The sequence below is a fragment of the Oncorhynchus mykiss genome, chromosome 2, assembly GCF_013265735.2.
Source record: "Oncorhynchus mykiss isolate Arlee chromosome 2, USDA_OmykA_1.1, whole genome shotgun sequence".
NCBI lineage: Eukaryota > Metazoa > Chordata > Actinopteri > Salmoniformes > Salmonidae > Oncorhynchus > Oncorhynchus mykiss.
The window spans coordinates 51,266,520-51,284,147 of NC_048566.1; the positions used below are offsets into that span (position 1 = coordinate 51,266,520).

Here is a 17,628-nt window from a genome sequence, read left to right on the forward strand (position 1 = left end):
CTTTCAACACCTGGATGTGCAACATTTGTCCATTATTATTTTTAGATTTTGAAGTAGATTGACGTCAAAACTGTAACACGGCCACTCAGGAACATTAACTGTCTTCTTGGTAAGCAACTCTAGTGTAGATTTGGCCTTGTGTTTTAGGTTGTTGTCCTGCTGAAAGGTGAATTAATCTCAGTGTCTTGTGGAAAGCAGACTGAACCAAGTTTTCCTCTATGATATTGCCTGTGATTAGCTCCCTTCGGTTTCTTTTTTATTCTGAAAAACTCCCCAGTCCTTAACGATTACAAGGATACCCATAACATTTGTATTTGTATTTATTATGGATCCACAATATCTAGTGCAACAGCAGCAGCTACTCTACCTGGAGTCTAGCAAAATTAAAGCAGTTATACATTTTAAACACATTACAATACATTCATAACAGATTTCACAACGTAAGTGTGAGCCCTCAGACCCCTACTCTACTACCACATACAGTGGGGCAAAAAAGTATTTAGTCAGCCACCAATTGTGCAAGTTCTCCCACTTAAAAATATGAGGCCTGTAATTTTCATCATAGGTACACTTCAACTATGACAGACAAAATTAGGGGAAAAAATCCAGAAATCACATTGTAGCATTTTTAATGAATTTATTAGCAAATTGTGGAAAATAAGTATTTGGTCAATAACAAAAGTTTATCTCAATACTTTGTTGTATACCCTTTGTTGGCAATGACAGAGGTCAAACGTTTTCTGTAAGTATTCACAAGGTTTTTACACTGTTGCTGGTATTTTGGCCCATTCCTCCATGCAGATCACCTCTAGAGCAGTGATGTTTTGGGTCTGTTGCTGGGCAACACAGACTTTCAACTCCCTCCAAAGATTTTCTATGGGGTTGAGATCTGGAGACTGGCTAGGCCACTCCAGGACCTTGAAATGCTTCTTACGAAGCCACTCCTTCATTGCCCGGGTGGTGTGTTTGGGATCATTGTCATGCTGAAAGACCCAGCCACGTTTCATCTTCAATGCCCTTGCTAATGGAAGGAGGTTTTCACTCAAAATCTCACGAAACATGGCCCCATTCATTCTTTCCTTTACACGGATCAGTCATTTCTGGTCCCTTTGCAGAAAAACAGACCCAAAGCATGATGTTTCCACCCCCATGCTTCACAGTAGGTATGGTGTTCTTTGGATGCAACTCAGCATTCTTTTTCCTCCAAACACGACAAGTTGAGTTTTTACCAAAAAGTTATATTTTGGTTTCATCTGACCATATGACATTCTCCCAATCTTCTTCTGGATCATCCAAATGCTCTCTAGAAAACTTCAGACGGGCCTGGACATGTACTGGCTTAAGCAGGGGGACACGTCTGGCACTGCAGGATTTGAGTCCCTGGCGGTGTAGTGTGTTACTGATGGTAGGCTTTGTTACTTTGGTCCCAGCTCTCTGCAGGTCATTCACTAGGTCCCCCCGTGTGGTTCTGGGATTTTTGCTCACCATTCTTATGATCATTTTGACCCCACGGGGTGAGATCTTGCGTGGAGCCCCAGATCGAGGGAGATTATCAGTGGTCTTGTTTTTTTATTTTTTTTATTTCACCTTTATTTAACCAGGTAGGCAAGTTGAGAACAAGTTCTCATTTACAATTGCGACCTGGCCAAGATAAAGCAAAGCAGTTCGACACATACAACGACACAGAGTTACACATGGAGTAAAACAAACATACAGTCAATAATACAGTATAAACAAGTCTATATACGATGTGAGCAAATGAGGTGAGATAAGGGAGGTAAAGGCAAAAAGGCCATGGTGGCAAAGTAAATACAATATAGCAAGTAAAACACTGGAATGGTAGATTTGCAATGGGAGAATGTGCAAAGTAAAAATAAAAAATAATGGGGTGCAAAGGAGCAAAATAAATAAATAAATAAAATACAGTAGGGAAAGAGGTAGTTGTTTGGGCTAAATTATAGGTGGACTATGTACAGGTGCAGTAATCTGTGAGCTGCTCTGACAGTTGGTGCTTAATTAAAGCTAGTGAGGGAGATAAGTGTTTCCAGTTTCAGAGATGTTTGTAGTTCGTTCCAGTCATTGGCAGCAGAGAACTGGAAGGAGAGGCGGCCATCATTGTCTTCCATTTCCTAATAATTGCTCCCACAGTTGATTTCTTCAAACCAAGCTGCTAACCTATTGCAGATTCAGTCTTCCCAGCCTGGTGCAGGTCCACAATTTTGTTTCTGGTGTCCTTTGACAGCTCTTTGGTCTTGGCCATAGTGGAGTTTGGAGTGTGACTGTTTGAGGTTGTGGACAGGTGTCTTTTATACTGATAACAAGTTCAAACAGGTGCCATTAATACAGGTAACGAGTGGAGGACAGAGGAGCCTCTTAAAGAAGTAGTTACAGGTCTGTGAGAGCCAGAAATCTTGCTTGTTTGTAGGTGACCAAATGATTATTTTCCACCATAATTTGCAAATAAGTTCATTAAAAATCCTACAATGTGATTTTCTGGATTTTTTTTCTCATTTTGTCTGTCATAGTTGAAGTGTACCTATGATGAAAATTACAGGCCTCTCTCATCTTTTTAAGTGGGAGAACTTGCACAATTGGTGGATGACTAAATCGTTTTTTGCCCCACTGTCTATGCAGTATATCTTGTGTGTGTGTATAGTGTGAACTGTATGTTATTGTGTGTTTGCATGCATGTGTCTATGTTTGTGTTGCTTCACAGTCCCTGCTGTTCCATAAGGTGTACTTTTATCTGTTTTTTAAATCAAATTTTACTGCTTGCATCAGTTACTTGATGTGGAATAGAGTTCCATGTAGTCACGGCTCTATGTAGTATTGTCCGCCTCCCATAGTCTGTTCTGGACTTGGGGACTGTGAAGAGACCTCTGGTGGCATGTCTTGTGGGGTATGGATGGGTGTCCGAGCTGTGTGCCAGTAATTCAAACAGACAGCTTGATGCATTCATCATGTCAATATACCTCTCGCAAGTACAAATTGTGATGAAGTCAATCTCTCCTCAACTTTGGGGCAGGAGAGATTGGCATGCATATTATTAATGTTAGCTATCTGTGTACAACCAAGGGCTGCGCTGCCCTGTTCTGAGCTAATTGCAATTTTCCTTATTCCCTCTTTGTGGCACCTGACTACATGACTGAACAGTATTCCAGGTGTGACAAAACTAGGGCCTGTAGGACCTGCCTTGTTGATAGTGCTATTTATAATGCAGACTACTGTTCAGGCTACTATTGTATCAATATGTTTTGACCATGACCGTTTACAATCCATGGTTACTCCAAGCAGTTTAGTCTCCTCAACTTGCTCAATTTCCACATCATTCATTACAAGATTTAGTTGAGGTTTAGGGTTTAGTGAATGATTTAGTGAATGATTTGTCCCAAATACAAGTAGTTTTTGAAATATTTAAGACTAACTTATTCCTTGCCACCCATTCTGAAACTAACTGCATCTCTTTGTTAAGGGTTGCTTTCATTTCAGTCACGGTGGTAGCTGACGTGTATAGTGTGTTGAGTCATCCGCATACACAGACACATTGGCTTTGCACAACTTGAAAAAAGTAAAGGACCTAGACAGCTATCCTGGGGCATTCCAGATTCTACCTGGATTTTGTTGGAGAGGCTTCCATTATAGATAACACCCTCTGCGTTCTTTTTAGACAGGTAACTCTTTTTCCACAATATATCAGGGGGTGTAAAACCATAAAACATACGTTTTTTTCCAGCAACAGACTATGATCGATAATTTCTAAAGCCGCACTAAAGGCTAACAAAACACCCCCCAGAATCATTTTATCATCAATTTCTCTCAGTCAATCATCAGTTACTTGTGTAAGTGCTGTGCTTGTTGAATGTCTTTCTCTAGAAGTGTGCTGTAAAATAGCATTTTATCTAGTCAAACACAATTTTTTTCCAGAAGTTTACTATGGGTTGGTTACAGGATGATTGCTCGGCCATTTGAGCCAGTAAAGGGGGCTTTACTATTCTTAGGTAGGGGAATAACTTTTGCTTCCACCCAGGCCTGAGGACACTCTAGAAAGTAGGCTTAGATTTAAGATAATGCATATACAGTGCCTTGCGAAAGTATTCGGCCCCCTTGAACTTTGCGACCTTTTGCCACATTTCAGGCTTCAAACATAAAGATATAAAACTGTATTTTTTTGTGAAGAATCAACAACAAGTGGGACACAATCATGAAGTGGAACGACATTTATTGGATATTTCAAACTTTTTTAACAAATCAAAAACTGAAAAATTGGGTGTGCAAAATTATTCAGCCCCTTTACTTTCAGTGCAGCAAACTCTCTCCAGAAGTTCAGTGAGGATCTCTGAATGATCCAATGTTGACCTAAATGACTAATGATGATAAATACAATCCACCTGTGTGTAATCAAGTCTCCGTATAAATGCACCTGCACTGTGATAGTCTCAGAGGTCCGTTAAAAGCGCAGAGAGCATCATGAAGAACAAGGAACACACCAGGCAGGTACGAGATACTGTTGTGAAGAAGTTTAAAGCCGGATTTGGATACAAAAAGATTTCCCAAGCTTTAAACATCCCAAGGAGCACTGTGCAAGCGATAATATTGAAATGGAAGGAGTATCAGACCACTGCAAATCTACCAAGACCTGGCCGTCCCTCTAAACTTTCAGCTCATACAAGGAGAAGACTGATCAGAGATGCAGCCAAGAGGCCCATGATCACTCTGGATGAACTGCAGAGATCTACAGCTGAGGTGGGAGACTCTGTCCATAGGACAACAATCAGTCGTATATTGCACAAATCTGGCCTTTATGGAAGAGTGGCAAGAAGAAAGCCATTTCTTAAAGATTTCCCTCAAATGTGTCGTTTAAAGTTTGCCACAAGCCACCTGGGAGAAACACCAAACATGTGGAAGAAGGTGCTCTGGTCAGATGAAACCAAAATTGAACTTTTTGGCAACAATGCAAAACGTTATGTTTGGCGTAAAAGCAACACAGCTGAACACACCATCCCCACTGTCGAACATGGTGGTGGCAGCATCATGGTTTGGGCCTGCTTTTCTTCAGCAGGGACAGGGAAGATGGTTAAAATTGATGGGAAGATGGATGGAGCCAAATACAGGACTATTCTGGAAGAAAACCTGATGGAGTCTGCAAAAGACCTGAGACTGGGACGGAGATTTGTCTTCCAACAAGACAATGATCCAAAACATAAAGCAAAATCTACAATGGAATGGTTCAAAAATAAACATATCCAGGTGTTAGAATGGCCAAGTCAAAGTCCAGACCTGAATCCAATCGAGAATCTGTGGAAAGAACTGAAAACTGCTGTTCACAAATGCTCTCCATCCAACCTCACTGAGCTCGAGCTGTTTTTCAAGGAGGAATGGGAAAAAATGTTGGTCTCTCGATGGGCAAAACTGATAGAGACATACCCCAAGCGACTTACAGCTGTAATCGCAGCAAAAGGTGGCGCTACAAAGTATTAACTTAAGGGTGCTGAATAATTTTGCACGCCCAATTTTTCAGTTTTTGATTTGTTAAAAAAGTTTGAAATATCCAATAAATGTCGTTCCACTTCATGATTGTGTCCCACTTGTTGTTGATTCTTCACAAAAAATATATTTTATATCTTTATGTTTGAAGCCTGAAATGTGGCAAAAGGTCGCAAAGTTCAAGGGGGCCGAATACTTTCGCAAGGCACTGTAGAAGTGGCATTATCGTCTGCTATTATCCTCAGTAATTTTCCATCCAAGTTGTCAGACCCTGGTGGCTTGTCATTGTTGATAGACAACAATAATTTTACTTACTTTACGGAATTCAAAATTACAATGCTTGTCTTTCATAATTCGGTCAGATATACTTGGATGAGTAGTGTCAGCGTTTGTTTCTGGCATGTCATGCCTAAGTTTGCTAATCTTGCTAATGAAATAATCATTAAAATAGTTGGTAATATCAGTGGGTTTTGTGACGAATGAGCAAGCTGACTTATGATGGAGCGGAGTTTGCCTTTTTCATTTAAGGTGCTCCAAAGATTTGTACTATCATTCTCTATGTCATTTATATTTGTTTCACAGTGTAGTTTCTTCTTTTTATTCAGTTTTGTCACATGATTTCTCAATTTGTAGTACATTTTCTAATCGGTTGTACAGCCAGACCTATTTGCCATCTCTTTTGCCTCATCCCTTTCAACCATACACTTTTTCAATTCATCATCAATCCACGGGGATATAACAGTTTTTACCGTCATTTTCTTAATGGGTGAATGCACAATAGTAACTGGGATTGGCAATTTCATAGATGTGTCAAGTGCAGCATCTGGTTGCTCGTCATTACACACCACGGACCAACATAGGAATCACTACAAAACTTTTTGTTTGAACTCTTAAAACCTCTCTAGGGTATGTGGGACGCTAGCGTCCCATCTGGCCAACATCCAGTGAGATTGCAGAGCGCCAAATTCAAATACAGAAATGCTCATTATAAAAATTCAGAAAACAAAACATATTTTACATAGGTTTAAAGATTAACTTCTTGTTAAACCAACCACAGTGTCATATTTATAAAATGCTTTTCGGCGAAAGCATACCTAGCCCAGAACATACCTAGCCTAGAACATAGCCCAGTTGACAAATTATTACAAACAGTAACCAGCCAAGCTGAAGCGTTACAAAACTCAGAAATAGAGAAAATGAATCCCTTACCTTTAATGATCTTCATATGGTGGCAATCAGAAGACATTCATTTACTCAATAAATGTTCCTTTTGTTTGTTGAAGTCTCTTTATATCCAAAAACCTCAGTTTTGTTAGCGCGTTTTCTTCAGTAATCCACAGGCTCAAACGCAGTCAAAACAATCAGACAAAATAATCCAAATTGTATCCATAAAGTTTATAGAAACATGTCAAGCGATGTTTATATTCAATCCTCAGGTTGTTTTTTTAGCCTAAATGATCTATAATATTTCAACCGGACAATAACGTTGTCAATATAAAAGGTAAACAAGAAATGCACATGCGCATGAAAAAGCTCTGCGACACGGTAGGGTCCACTCATTCAGACTGGTCTTACTCCGTCATTTATAAGAATACAAGCCTGAAACGATTTCTGAAGACTTTGTTCCACTAGATGTCAACAACCAACAAAACCAACAAAAAAAACTACTTCCTGAATTGATTTTTCTCAGGTTTTCGCCTGCTAAATCAGTTCTGTTATATTAACAGACACTATTTTAACAGTTTTGGAAACTTTAGAGTGTTTTCTATCCAAATCTATCAGTTATATGCATATCATATCTTCTGGGCCCAAGTAGCAGGCCGTTTTAATTTGGGCATGCTTTTCATCCAAAATTCCGAATGCTGCCCCCTACCCTAGAGAAGTTAAGTACTATACTAGGTTTCCTAGATATGGCTACTATATTGTGATCACTACATCCAATGGATTTTGATACGGATTTCAAACTAATTTCTGCAGTATTAGTAAAGATATGATCAATACATGTTGATGATTTCATTTCTGTGCTGTAAATACCCTGGTAGTTTGATTGATAATCTGAACCAGGTTGGAGAAACTAGTTACAGTTTGAAGCTTTTTCTTTTTTGAGTGGGCAGCCTGATGAAAGCCAGTCAATATTTAAATCACCCAGAAATTATACGTCTCTATTGATATCACATATATTATCAAGCATTTCACACATGTTATCCAGATACTGACTGTTAGCACCTGGTGATCTATAGCAGCTTCCCACCAGAATGGGCATTATGTGAGGCAGATGAACCTGTAGCCATATTACTTCAACAGCATTTAACATGAGATCCTCTCTAAGCTTTACAGGAATGTGGTTCTGAATATAGACCACAGCACCGCCCCTGTATGGCATTTCTATATTTTCTGTAGATCTTATAACCATGTATTGCTTCCACTGTACCATCAAATGTATTATCTAAGTGAGTTTCAGAACATGAATGTCATCTGTTACTAGAAATTATTGATTTCATGAACCTTGTTTCTTAAGCAACATATGTTAATGTGGGCTATTTCTAACACTTTTCTGGGATGCTTGATTGTTTTTCTTGCTTTACTGGGAAGATTATCAGAGGTAAACATGCTCGGGTTATTTTTGTTTGTGCAGGGTGAGCTGCACACAGTGGACTTCCTGCTAGGACACACCACCTCAGTGTTAACAGTATAATTCGGGTTCATAGGCATATATTACTGCATACAATAGCTGTAGGTTCAGCAGAGACATTCAGGGCAGTAAGAGGGACATAAATTAGGTTACTTACATTGTGTCTATCATTTGAATGGTGTTTCCTCTGACACATTGGTGCAGCTGGGCGGGTGATCAGAAGCGCAGTTTGGCGGGTCATGTTTCGGAGGATGCATGACTCGACCTTTGCCTCTCCCCTGCCCGTTGGGGAGTTGCAGCAATGAGACAAGATTGAAATTGGAGAGAAAAGGGAGAAGAATAAACAATATTCTACAACTTGATTGGAGTCCACCTGTGGTAAATTCAATTGATTGGACATGATTTGGAAAGGCACACACCTGTCTATATAAGGTCCCATAGTTGACAATGCATGTCAGAGCAAAAACTAAGCCATGAGGTCAAAGGAATTTTCCGTTGAGCTCCAAGACAGGATTGTGTTGAGGCACAGATCTAGGGAAGGGTACCAAAACATTTTGTTAGCATTGATGGTCCCCAAGAACACATTGGAACTATCAAGACTCTTCCTTGAGCTGGCCGTCCAGCCAAACTGAGCAATCGGGGGAGAGGGGCCTGGTCAGGGAGCTGACCAAGATTAGGACCTAATTAATTTATTTCATTTGAATGATTTCCTCAACTATAAGTCAGTAAAATCTTTGAAATGGTTGCATGTTGCGTTTGTATTTCTGTTCATTGTATTTTAAACATGTTTTTACTTGTTACGTTGATAGACAGTGAGGGAACAGGAAAGACAAGAGAAAACATGGACTACATTCCGATTCTCTACATTACCCAGAATAGATAATAGATAAGGGCAGATAATAAGAACACAGACGTTGTGTCAAATAGGTAGTGGGACAGATTCGTCCCAACACCATGGCCAACACCATACACTACCACCCGTGGAGGTGGTGGGACTAACCGCTCGACCACCCCCAGGCCTCTAGCTGACAATGTCTATTCTTGTTTTATGGTTGTGTACATGGAGGGAGAAGGGCACAACATTGACTATATTATGACAGTATGATTACATTTCTTTATTGCCGATTAATGACAGATTACATGCAAACAATGTTAATGTGATTCCCATGATAGTCTGATCAAAGGATTGTCTGTGTTGTATATGTCCTGTTATTGTTTGTTGTTATTACCTCTACCTTTAGGGAGGTTGACACAAAACAACTTTATTGTCTAATCATATAAATTATTTGTTTTTCAGGATATTCACCAATTATTTGACACTCTGAAGTTCTGTGAATATGGTAAGTTCAAAATTAATTTGAACTCAAAATGAATCAAATTTCAATAGCTATTGAAACCAAATAACGACAATCATAAAATGGGAAATTATTAAAACAGAGTATGTTTTTCATTGAGAGTAGTTTTGACTCTTTGCCTATCTCTCTCTTGCTTTGTCCCTCGCTCCCTTCCTCCCTCTCTCTGTTTTTCTCGCTCTCTCACTCACTCTCATTCCCTCTACCTCCCTCTCAACCTGTGTCTTGCCCTCCCCTAAGGTTCGTCCTTCCCGCCCCAGCGGTCACCGCCACTGTGACAGCTGTTTCAGCCAGTGCTGCAAGGCCTCTGTGGAGATCTCGGTGTCATGTGTGCTCATCCCCTGCCGCCTACAGTGTGGCGCCCTCTTTCACCTGTGCAAAGAGGAGGAGCATGCACTACTCTGCCCCAATGAGAGGGTGCCGTGCTTAAACGCAGGCTTCGGCTGTCCAATCAGCATGCCCCGTTCCTGGCTGGCGGCCCACCTGCAGGTCTGTCCAGCCAGCGTGGTGTGCTGCTCCATGGAGTGGAACCGCTGGCCAGCCGAGGACGCCCAGTCACACACACATTCGGCCCTGCAGGATAACCTAGTGAAGGAGGAGGGGGGAGGACACGGTGAGGCGCTGGACCTGGCCATGGCTCTGAGAGATCAGCACCATTTGTTCCACTCCCTGAAGATGAAGAATCTCTTCCCTGAGCTGATTGAGAGGGTGGAAGTGGAGGAGAGGGAGGAGCAGAGGAGAAGGGAGGGGAGGAGGAGGGAGAAGGAAGAGAAGGAGAGGGAGGCCCTGGAGGCACAGGGAGTGGATGGACGACTGTCTTTCCCTAACAGGGTTGGCTGTGTGTCTCCTGCTAATCGAGGATGGTATGGACCCCTACCTGAGGATATTCAGGAGGCGGTTATGGAGAGGGACAGAGAGAGGGAGGAGGAGAGAGAGCTGACCCAGGAGGAGAGGGAGGAGCTGGCCAGTGGAAGGGTGGTAGGATCAGAGGGCCCGGTGGCCTACGTCTGGGAGCGCATGTTTAACATGGAGAGGGGAGGCTGCATGATAGCTGAGGCTAACCAAGAGGCAAGGGCAAGGGGCAGAGGTCAGGGTCAAGCATCAGGAGTTAGAGGTCAAGAGATGGAGTCACATCAATCACAGACTCTGACCACCACAGGGACACACGCACTTAATGACACACACACACACACAGACAAACGCCCCAACCCCCAGTGTGTGGCCTGTCTGGCCGGCACTAAGAAGAAGCAGATGTATTACTACAGCCAGCTGGAGCCCATGAAAATCAACACAGTGAGGACCTTTAAGATTCCCACCAGCTTCACGGCCAAACACACACGCATCAGGAACCCAGGACACCGGAAGAGGGTGGATATGGCCGTGGACACCAGCGACCTGGGGGTGGAGCCACAGGACATGCCTATCTGGGAGGAGGTGCAGGTGAGAGTTCAAGGTGAACTCTTTGGATATCTCCAGTCAAAGTAGTTGCAGACCAATAGTCTCCCATTATAGTTCATTAGTCTCCTATTAGCATAAATTCATGCCTAACTGAAAATTTGGGCCCACATCAGAGGAAGTTGCCGCACCTATTTAGAGTAATTCCTTTCCTAAGCGGAAATTCTCATTTAAGCTAATACATATTCAGGAATTGGGGGTGTGAGCGTTGTGGTGATTTCCATGTGTAGCAGAGAAATAATGACAAATAACATACTGACTGACAGCTGTCAGAGTAACTAGCTAGTATGCTAACCTTAGCTGGCCAATGAAAGTTATGTGAGCACTATTTCAGTTAAGACGGTTGAAAATAATGATTTCTTAAAAAGACTACCAGCCTACCTGTCAAGAAATGATTCTCAGCTAAACCATGCCTACACAAGCTGTTGACATGTTGACGTTTGTCTGACTCTTCCCATTTGATAATTCCAGTGAAACTGTGTCATATTCCAGATGTCATTAAGCTAGCTATATATCAGTGCATAATCTAAATTGCCATAGAAATAGAAAGAACATAAGCTCTGGTAATATGGATACCAGGTAGGCTAGTTGAGAACAAGTCTCATTTACAACTGCGACCTGGCCAAGATAAAGCAAAGTAGTGCGAGAAAAACAACACAGAGTTACACACGGGATAAGCAAACAGTCAATAACACAATTGAAAATCTGTATAGTGTGAATATACAGTGTGTGCAAATGAAGTAAGGAGGTAAGGCAATAAATAGGCTATAGTGGAGAAGTACAATTTAGCAAATAACACGGGAGTGATAGATGTGCAGATGAGGATGTGCAAGTAGAAAGACTGTTGTGCAAAAGAGCAGAAAAAAATGATATGGGGATGAGGTAGGTAGTTGGTTGGATGGGCTATCTACAGATGGGCTGTGTACAGCTGCAGCGATCGGAAAGCTGCTCTGACAGACAATGCTTGAAGTTAGTGAGGGAGATATAAGTCTCCAACTTCAGTGATTTTTGCAATTCGTTCCAGTCGTTGCCAGCAGAGAACTGGAAGGAAAGGCGGCCAAATGAAGTTTTGGTTTTGGGAATGACAAGTGAAATATACCTGCTGGAGCGCGTGCTACAGGTGGGTGTTGCTATGGTGACCAGTGAGCTGAGATAAGGCGGAGCTTTACCTAGCAAAGACCTATAGATGACCTGGAGCCAGTGGGTTTGGCGACGAATATGTAGCGAGGACCAGCCAACGAGAGCATAAAGGTCGCAATGGTGGGTAGTTGTTACGGTTTTCTTGCGGCGAAAGAGAGGAGGACCAAAATGCAGCGTGGTTATTCTGATACATGTTTAATAAAAGATGAACACGAACAAATACAAAACAATAAACGTAACGTGAAAACCTAAACAGCCTTTTTTTTATTTTTATAAAAAATACTTTATTACCTTCAATACCATTCATTCTTTACAACTCATAATTTTCATTCATACTCCAATAATGGTATTTTAATTTAACTAAACAAAAACCACAAACAAAACCTCAGGGGAGCATCTTCCTTCCCCGTCATCCTACAAACTACCTTTCCCTATCTCCCTGTCCCTAATCTATCCCCTTACAAATCTAAATGACACCCACCCCTAAACCCCCCTTCCACCTCTCCCGAGCAGCATGCTGCCCCCACTTCCTCTCCTCCCTCTTTATCCTCCCCCTCAAATATCCTTACACCCTCCTCACTATCCCTTCCACCCCCCAATCTCTCCCTGTCTTCACCATGTTCTGCCTGGCTTCCCACAGCCCCCGTTTAAAGAGACTCATGAGAAGCCAGAGCAGAAACCTGTCCCTATCCGTCCCTCTCGCTCTCCCTACACCTCTCTCTAACCTGGCCCACGTCAATACAAAATCCCCCCTTACCAAACCTAACAACACCCGTGCCCTAGCCCATACTACTCCGGCAAAGGCACAGTCCCAAAAGACATGGCATACAGTCTCCTCCCTGCCACAATAGGATCTTGGACAGGTGGGGGATTGCGCCAAACTATGCCGGAAATATTGACCTTTGCGCCAAACTATGATGGAACGTACCGGCAAGCACTTATGGAGGGTCAACCAATTCAGGTCCTTGAGCCTGTTGTCCAGACCCCGCGCCTGCACTCCCTCCCAGACCACTGCCGAGATGCCCACTACAGGCGCCGGACTCCCTGCCTGTCTGTACTCCTCCTCCTCCTACATCCCAGTGACTGTGATCTAAACCTACTCTGGCAACTTCAACCTCAGGGTGCGCACGCAGCCACTTGGCCGCATGACCAAAGTGCCACGGCAGCTGTTCCGCCCGAGGACCCGTGTTAGACCACACCATTACGCTTCTCGCCTGATACGAGAAGAACAACCGCAGGAGGTAACCGGACGGGTGTATCACTGGATGAGCAAGCTCCGTTAACCAGAAAGAAACAAAAATTGCGTCCAGCTTGAGGGGGAGATGTGGTACCCCCCTACCTCCCTCCACGATGGGACAGAGCATGCGTGCCCTGGCGACCCACTCGTACCTGCCACTCCACATGAACTGAAACACAAGCCTCACTAGAGGCCTCCTCAGACAAGCCAGCAATTGGTAGATGTACGCCAAATACAAAAGAGACAGCAACACATCCACCTTTAGGACCAGGACTTTGCCCATAAAAGACAAATACCTAGCCTTCCACATTGCTAGCTTTCTCTGTACCACTGCGATACGCATGTTCCAGTTTAGCGTCGCTGAGCCGGAGGTCTCAAAATGGACCCCGAGAATCCTCAGGGCCCCCTCACAAAGAGATAACCCCCCGGGCACATCCGTTCTACCGCGCCATCTTCCGAAAAACTTGAAGGAAGACTTTGCATGGTTCAGAACCGCTCCCGACGCTCGGGTGAAATCCCCAAAGATGGCAAGGGACCTTGTCAGGCACGAGTCCTTGCACAGCAGCAAGAAAGTGTCGTCGGCATACTGCGTCATCTTAACACGCAGCCCACCACTTCCAGGGATCAACAAGCCTTCCACCCATGTGTCTGCCCTAATGGCAGCCCCCAGAGGCTCCATGTACAGAACGAAGAGGAGAGCCGAGAGTGGGCACCCCTGCCTGACCCCAGACGAAAGGTCAAAAACGTCACCCAAGTGACTATTTACACTAACTCGGCACCCCGCTCCGACATATAATGTACGAATCCATCCTATGAACTTCTCCCCAAATCGACCTAACACTCTGAATAAAAAGGATCTATTCACGCGATCAAAGGCTTTCGCCTGATCTAGCGCTGCTACCATTAAAGGCAGTCCTCTATCTTCAACCCAAGCGATGGAGTCCCTGATTAACTGTAGGTTCCATCTAATAGAGCAGCCCTCTACCCCGCACATCTGATCCTCATGGACGACGTAGGGAAGGGCTTTGCGCAACCGGTCTGCTAAAACCTTTGCAAGTAGCTTGTAATCTACACACAGCATGGTCAACGGCCGCCAGTTGCCAAGGTTACTTCCCCCTTCTTATATAAAAGTGACAGCACACCAACAGCCATTGATCCCCCCGGGACCCTCGTCTCAAGGATGGCCTTCAAGACTTCGAGGACCACTGGTCCAAGTATACCCCAAAACTTGAGATAAAACTCAGCCGGCAGCCCATCCATCCCAGGCACCTTCCCTTTTCCCATCCTCCTAAGAGCGCTCTCAACCTCTTCTAGTGAGATCTGGGCCTCCATCACTTCTCTAATGTCCTCCGGCAACCGCCTGGACAAGTGTTCTAAAAACACATTTCCCTGCTCTACATCTATTTCCCTTTCCTTAAATAAACATTGGAAATGATCAGTTGTCACCCTGACCATATCCTCTGGTTTTCTAACTATAGTACCATTTTCTTCCCTAACGCCATGCATTACCTTCCTACTCTGTCTGGCCCTAACCGACTTAAAGAACATAGCAGAACAAGTCTCATTGTGTTCTAGAAAGACACTATGCGCACGCTCCAGGAAAGCTCGAGCCTTTCACTCCTGCAACTCCCTGAGCTGCACCTTTAGGGTTGCGGATCTCTCCCAGTCAAACGACCCACCGAGGTTGCCTGCCTCAGACTCGAGTTCAATTAACCTTTGGATAAGATCCACCTCCCTCCTCTCCTCCCTTTTTTTCCTCTTGCAATACCCTATTATAAAAGCCCTAATCCTCACCTTAACTAATTCCCACCACTCTAACACCCCCTCGCACATGGACCTGAGGCCTTCAAGCCTCCAAAAGAAACCAAAAAACCGTCAACAAAAGCCTGCTCCTCCAGCACATCCCGATCTAACTTCCAGTACCCCCTACCAAAGAGGCAGACTGGCGACCCCACCTGCAGGAGCACCCCGTCATCATCCGAAAAGAAAACAGGCAACAGCCGCCCAGACAACTTACCCAAAGACCTGGGTACAAAAATATAGTCGAGCCTCCGCGCAACCCCCCTGGATTTGCGCCATGTAGGACTGGCCATTTTCGGAGCAGTGTGCAGGCCACCATCAACCAGATCATGGCAAGCCATTAACCATTAACCCGCCTGCACTGCTATCCCCCCCTATTCCTAAATCTGTATTAAAATCTCCCCCTATCACTAATTTACTATTTGTGACACAATGGGGCGCCAGACAGTCCACCATCTCCCTCCTGGCTGCCACCACCTGTGGCCCATACACCACCACTAATCTAAATTTACAATCCCTTATCGTGACATCCACCCCCATAACCCTCCCCTGCATCACCACAAAAGAACACTCCACTTTTACCTCCCTGTGCCCACACAAAATCCCTACCCCCGATGAGTGCACCCCCCCAATACCCCAAACCAACTCCCCCTTGTCCCACTCCTTCTTAAACCTAATAACATCCCCTCCATCCCTCAGGTGAACCTCCTGTAAAAAACAAAAATCAAACCCCACACCCTCCAAATAAGTAAATACCGCCCTCCTCTTAACAAAATCCCTTAAACCCCTTACATTTAAACTAACAAATGTAAAATTAGACCCCATGAAATAATAAAATAAAAACATGTAATACACTCAATTACTAATCCCAGACAGAATTTAAAAAAAACGGAGACTCACTCGATGCTCCCCTGCTCCATATCTACCGGTGATAACACCATCCGTACTCCCGACGTCCCCCCCTTCCTCCATCTCACCAACCCAGGATGCAGGAATAGTGTTTGGCTCCGGGTGCCCTGCACCCTGGGTCTACCCCCACACTCCTCCTCCTCCCCAGCGCTGCAGCTGGTTTGGAAAAAAATAGGGGAGGCTGAGTCCCCAAACAAAAAACTCCCCACCTCCTCCTGCACCCAGGAGGAGGTAGGTGTGTCCCCACCCAACAGAAGTTGAGGGCCTGGGGAAACCAGCAGCAACACAGAGGTTTCTCCCACCCCCATCACTCTCTTGGCCATCCCCTCCCTCTCACTGTCGGCCAATCGCACCCTCTTCTTCATTCTCTTCTTCGGTGATGGCGGCAGTGGAGAGATACCACCACCCCCCCCCCCGCCAGCTCCTCCACCATACCCCTCATCTCTTCCACCAGGGCACTTTCCCCCCACTCCACTGGCTCTTCCACCGTCTCCTTCTCCACCACTCCTCCCTCGCTTTCTTCTCTCTCATGCTCCTCCACTCGCTTGCCTTCTTCCGCCGCTTTTCCTGGTTCTCCTACTCCCGTGCCTTCCGTTTCCTTCTCTCTTCCATCCGCCGCTTCTTGCTCCTCCTCCTTCCTTGCGACCTTCCCCTCTGGGCCTGTACTCTGGTCATGAGGCGTGCTTCCTTCCCCTCCTCTTCTTCCCCCATCCCCTGCTCCCCCCCCAGCCACAGACGCGTATGACCTCTGACGAGCCGGGCACCCCCGCCACAGGTGTGCTGACGAGCCACACCCGTGACACGCCTTAGGCTCGTCACAATCCTTCGCCTCGTGCTCCCCAGATCCACAAAATCTGCATTTTCTTGCACTGCACGAGGCGAAGATGTGGCCATAGGCCATACAGCGCCTGCAAAATGGAGGTTGACGTGCATAAAACAACGTCCCCCTGTCAGCCCCCAGGGAGAACATAGCAGGAGGATGGAGGTAGCCCCCATGTCCCTTTGGGTCCTCCCTGAGGAGGGCCTGGAAGCCTCTCCTCCCATTCCAAAACCCAAGGGAGTCTTTGAGGTGCCTTGCTGAGGAGACGTTATCCATGCATCTCCCCAGAAAGGCCCTCACCTCTTTTGCACCATCTCCGCAAGGAGAATGGCGCACCCGGCTTACGTTCTCTTCCAAAACAAGGAAAAAATAAAATCCAACGTGACTGAGCCTATACTGGTGCAAACTAACACAGAGACAGGAACAATCACCCACAAAACACTCAAAGAATTTGGCTTCCTAAATATGGTTCCCAATCAGAGACAACGATAAACACCTGCCTCTGATTGAGAACCACTTCAGGCAACCATAGACTTTTCTAGACAACCCCACTATACCACAATCCCAATACCTACAAAACCCCAAGACAAAACTCACCACATAATTAACCCATGTCACACCCTGGCCTGACCAAAATAATAAAGAAAACACAAAATACTAAGACCAGGGCGTGACAGTAGTATATGGGGCTTTGGTGACAAAACGGATGACACTGTGATAGACTGCATCCAATTTTCTGAGTAGAGTGTTGGAGGCTATTTTGTAAATGACATCGCCGAAGCCAAGGATCAGCAGGATA

At 44.6% G+C, this 17,628-nt stretch overlaps 1 protein-coding gene across 2 annotated transcripts in view; it reads left to right on the top strand.

Annotated features, from left to right (window-relative positions):
- LOC110491302 (F-box only protein 40) overlaps nucleotides 1-17,628 on the top strand; it is a 47,006-nt gene that overhangs the window by 18,779 nt on the left and 10,599 nt on the right. For both annotated transcript variants that reach the window (XM_021564667.2, XM_021564659.2), the window contains exons 2-3: nucleotides 9,414-9,456; nucleotides 9,709-10,908. In XM_021564667.2, the coding sequence (XP_021420342.1) occupies nucleotides 9,454-9,456; nucleotides 9,709-10,908 (1,203 nt within the window). In that variant the 5' untranslated portion in view covers nucleotides 9,414-9,453. The remainder of the gene's footprint in view (nucleotides 1-9,413; nucleotides 9,457-9,708; nucleotides 10,909-17,628) is intronic.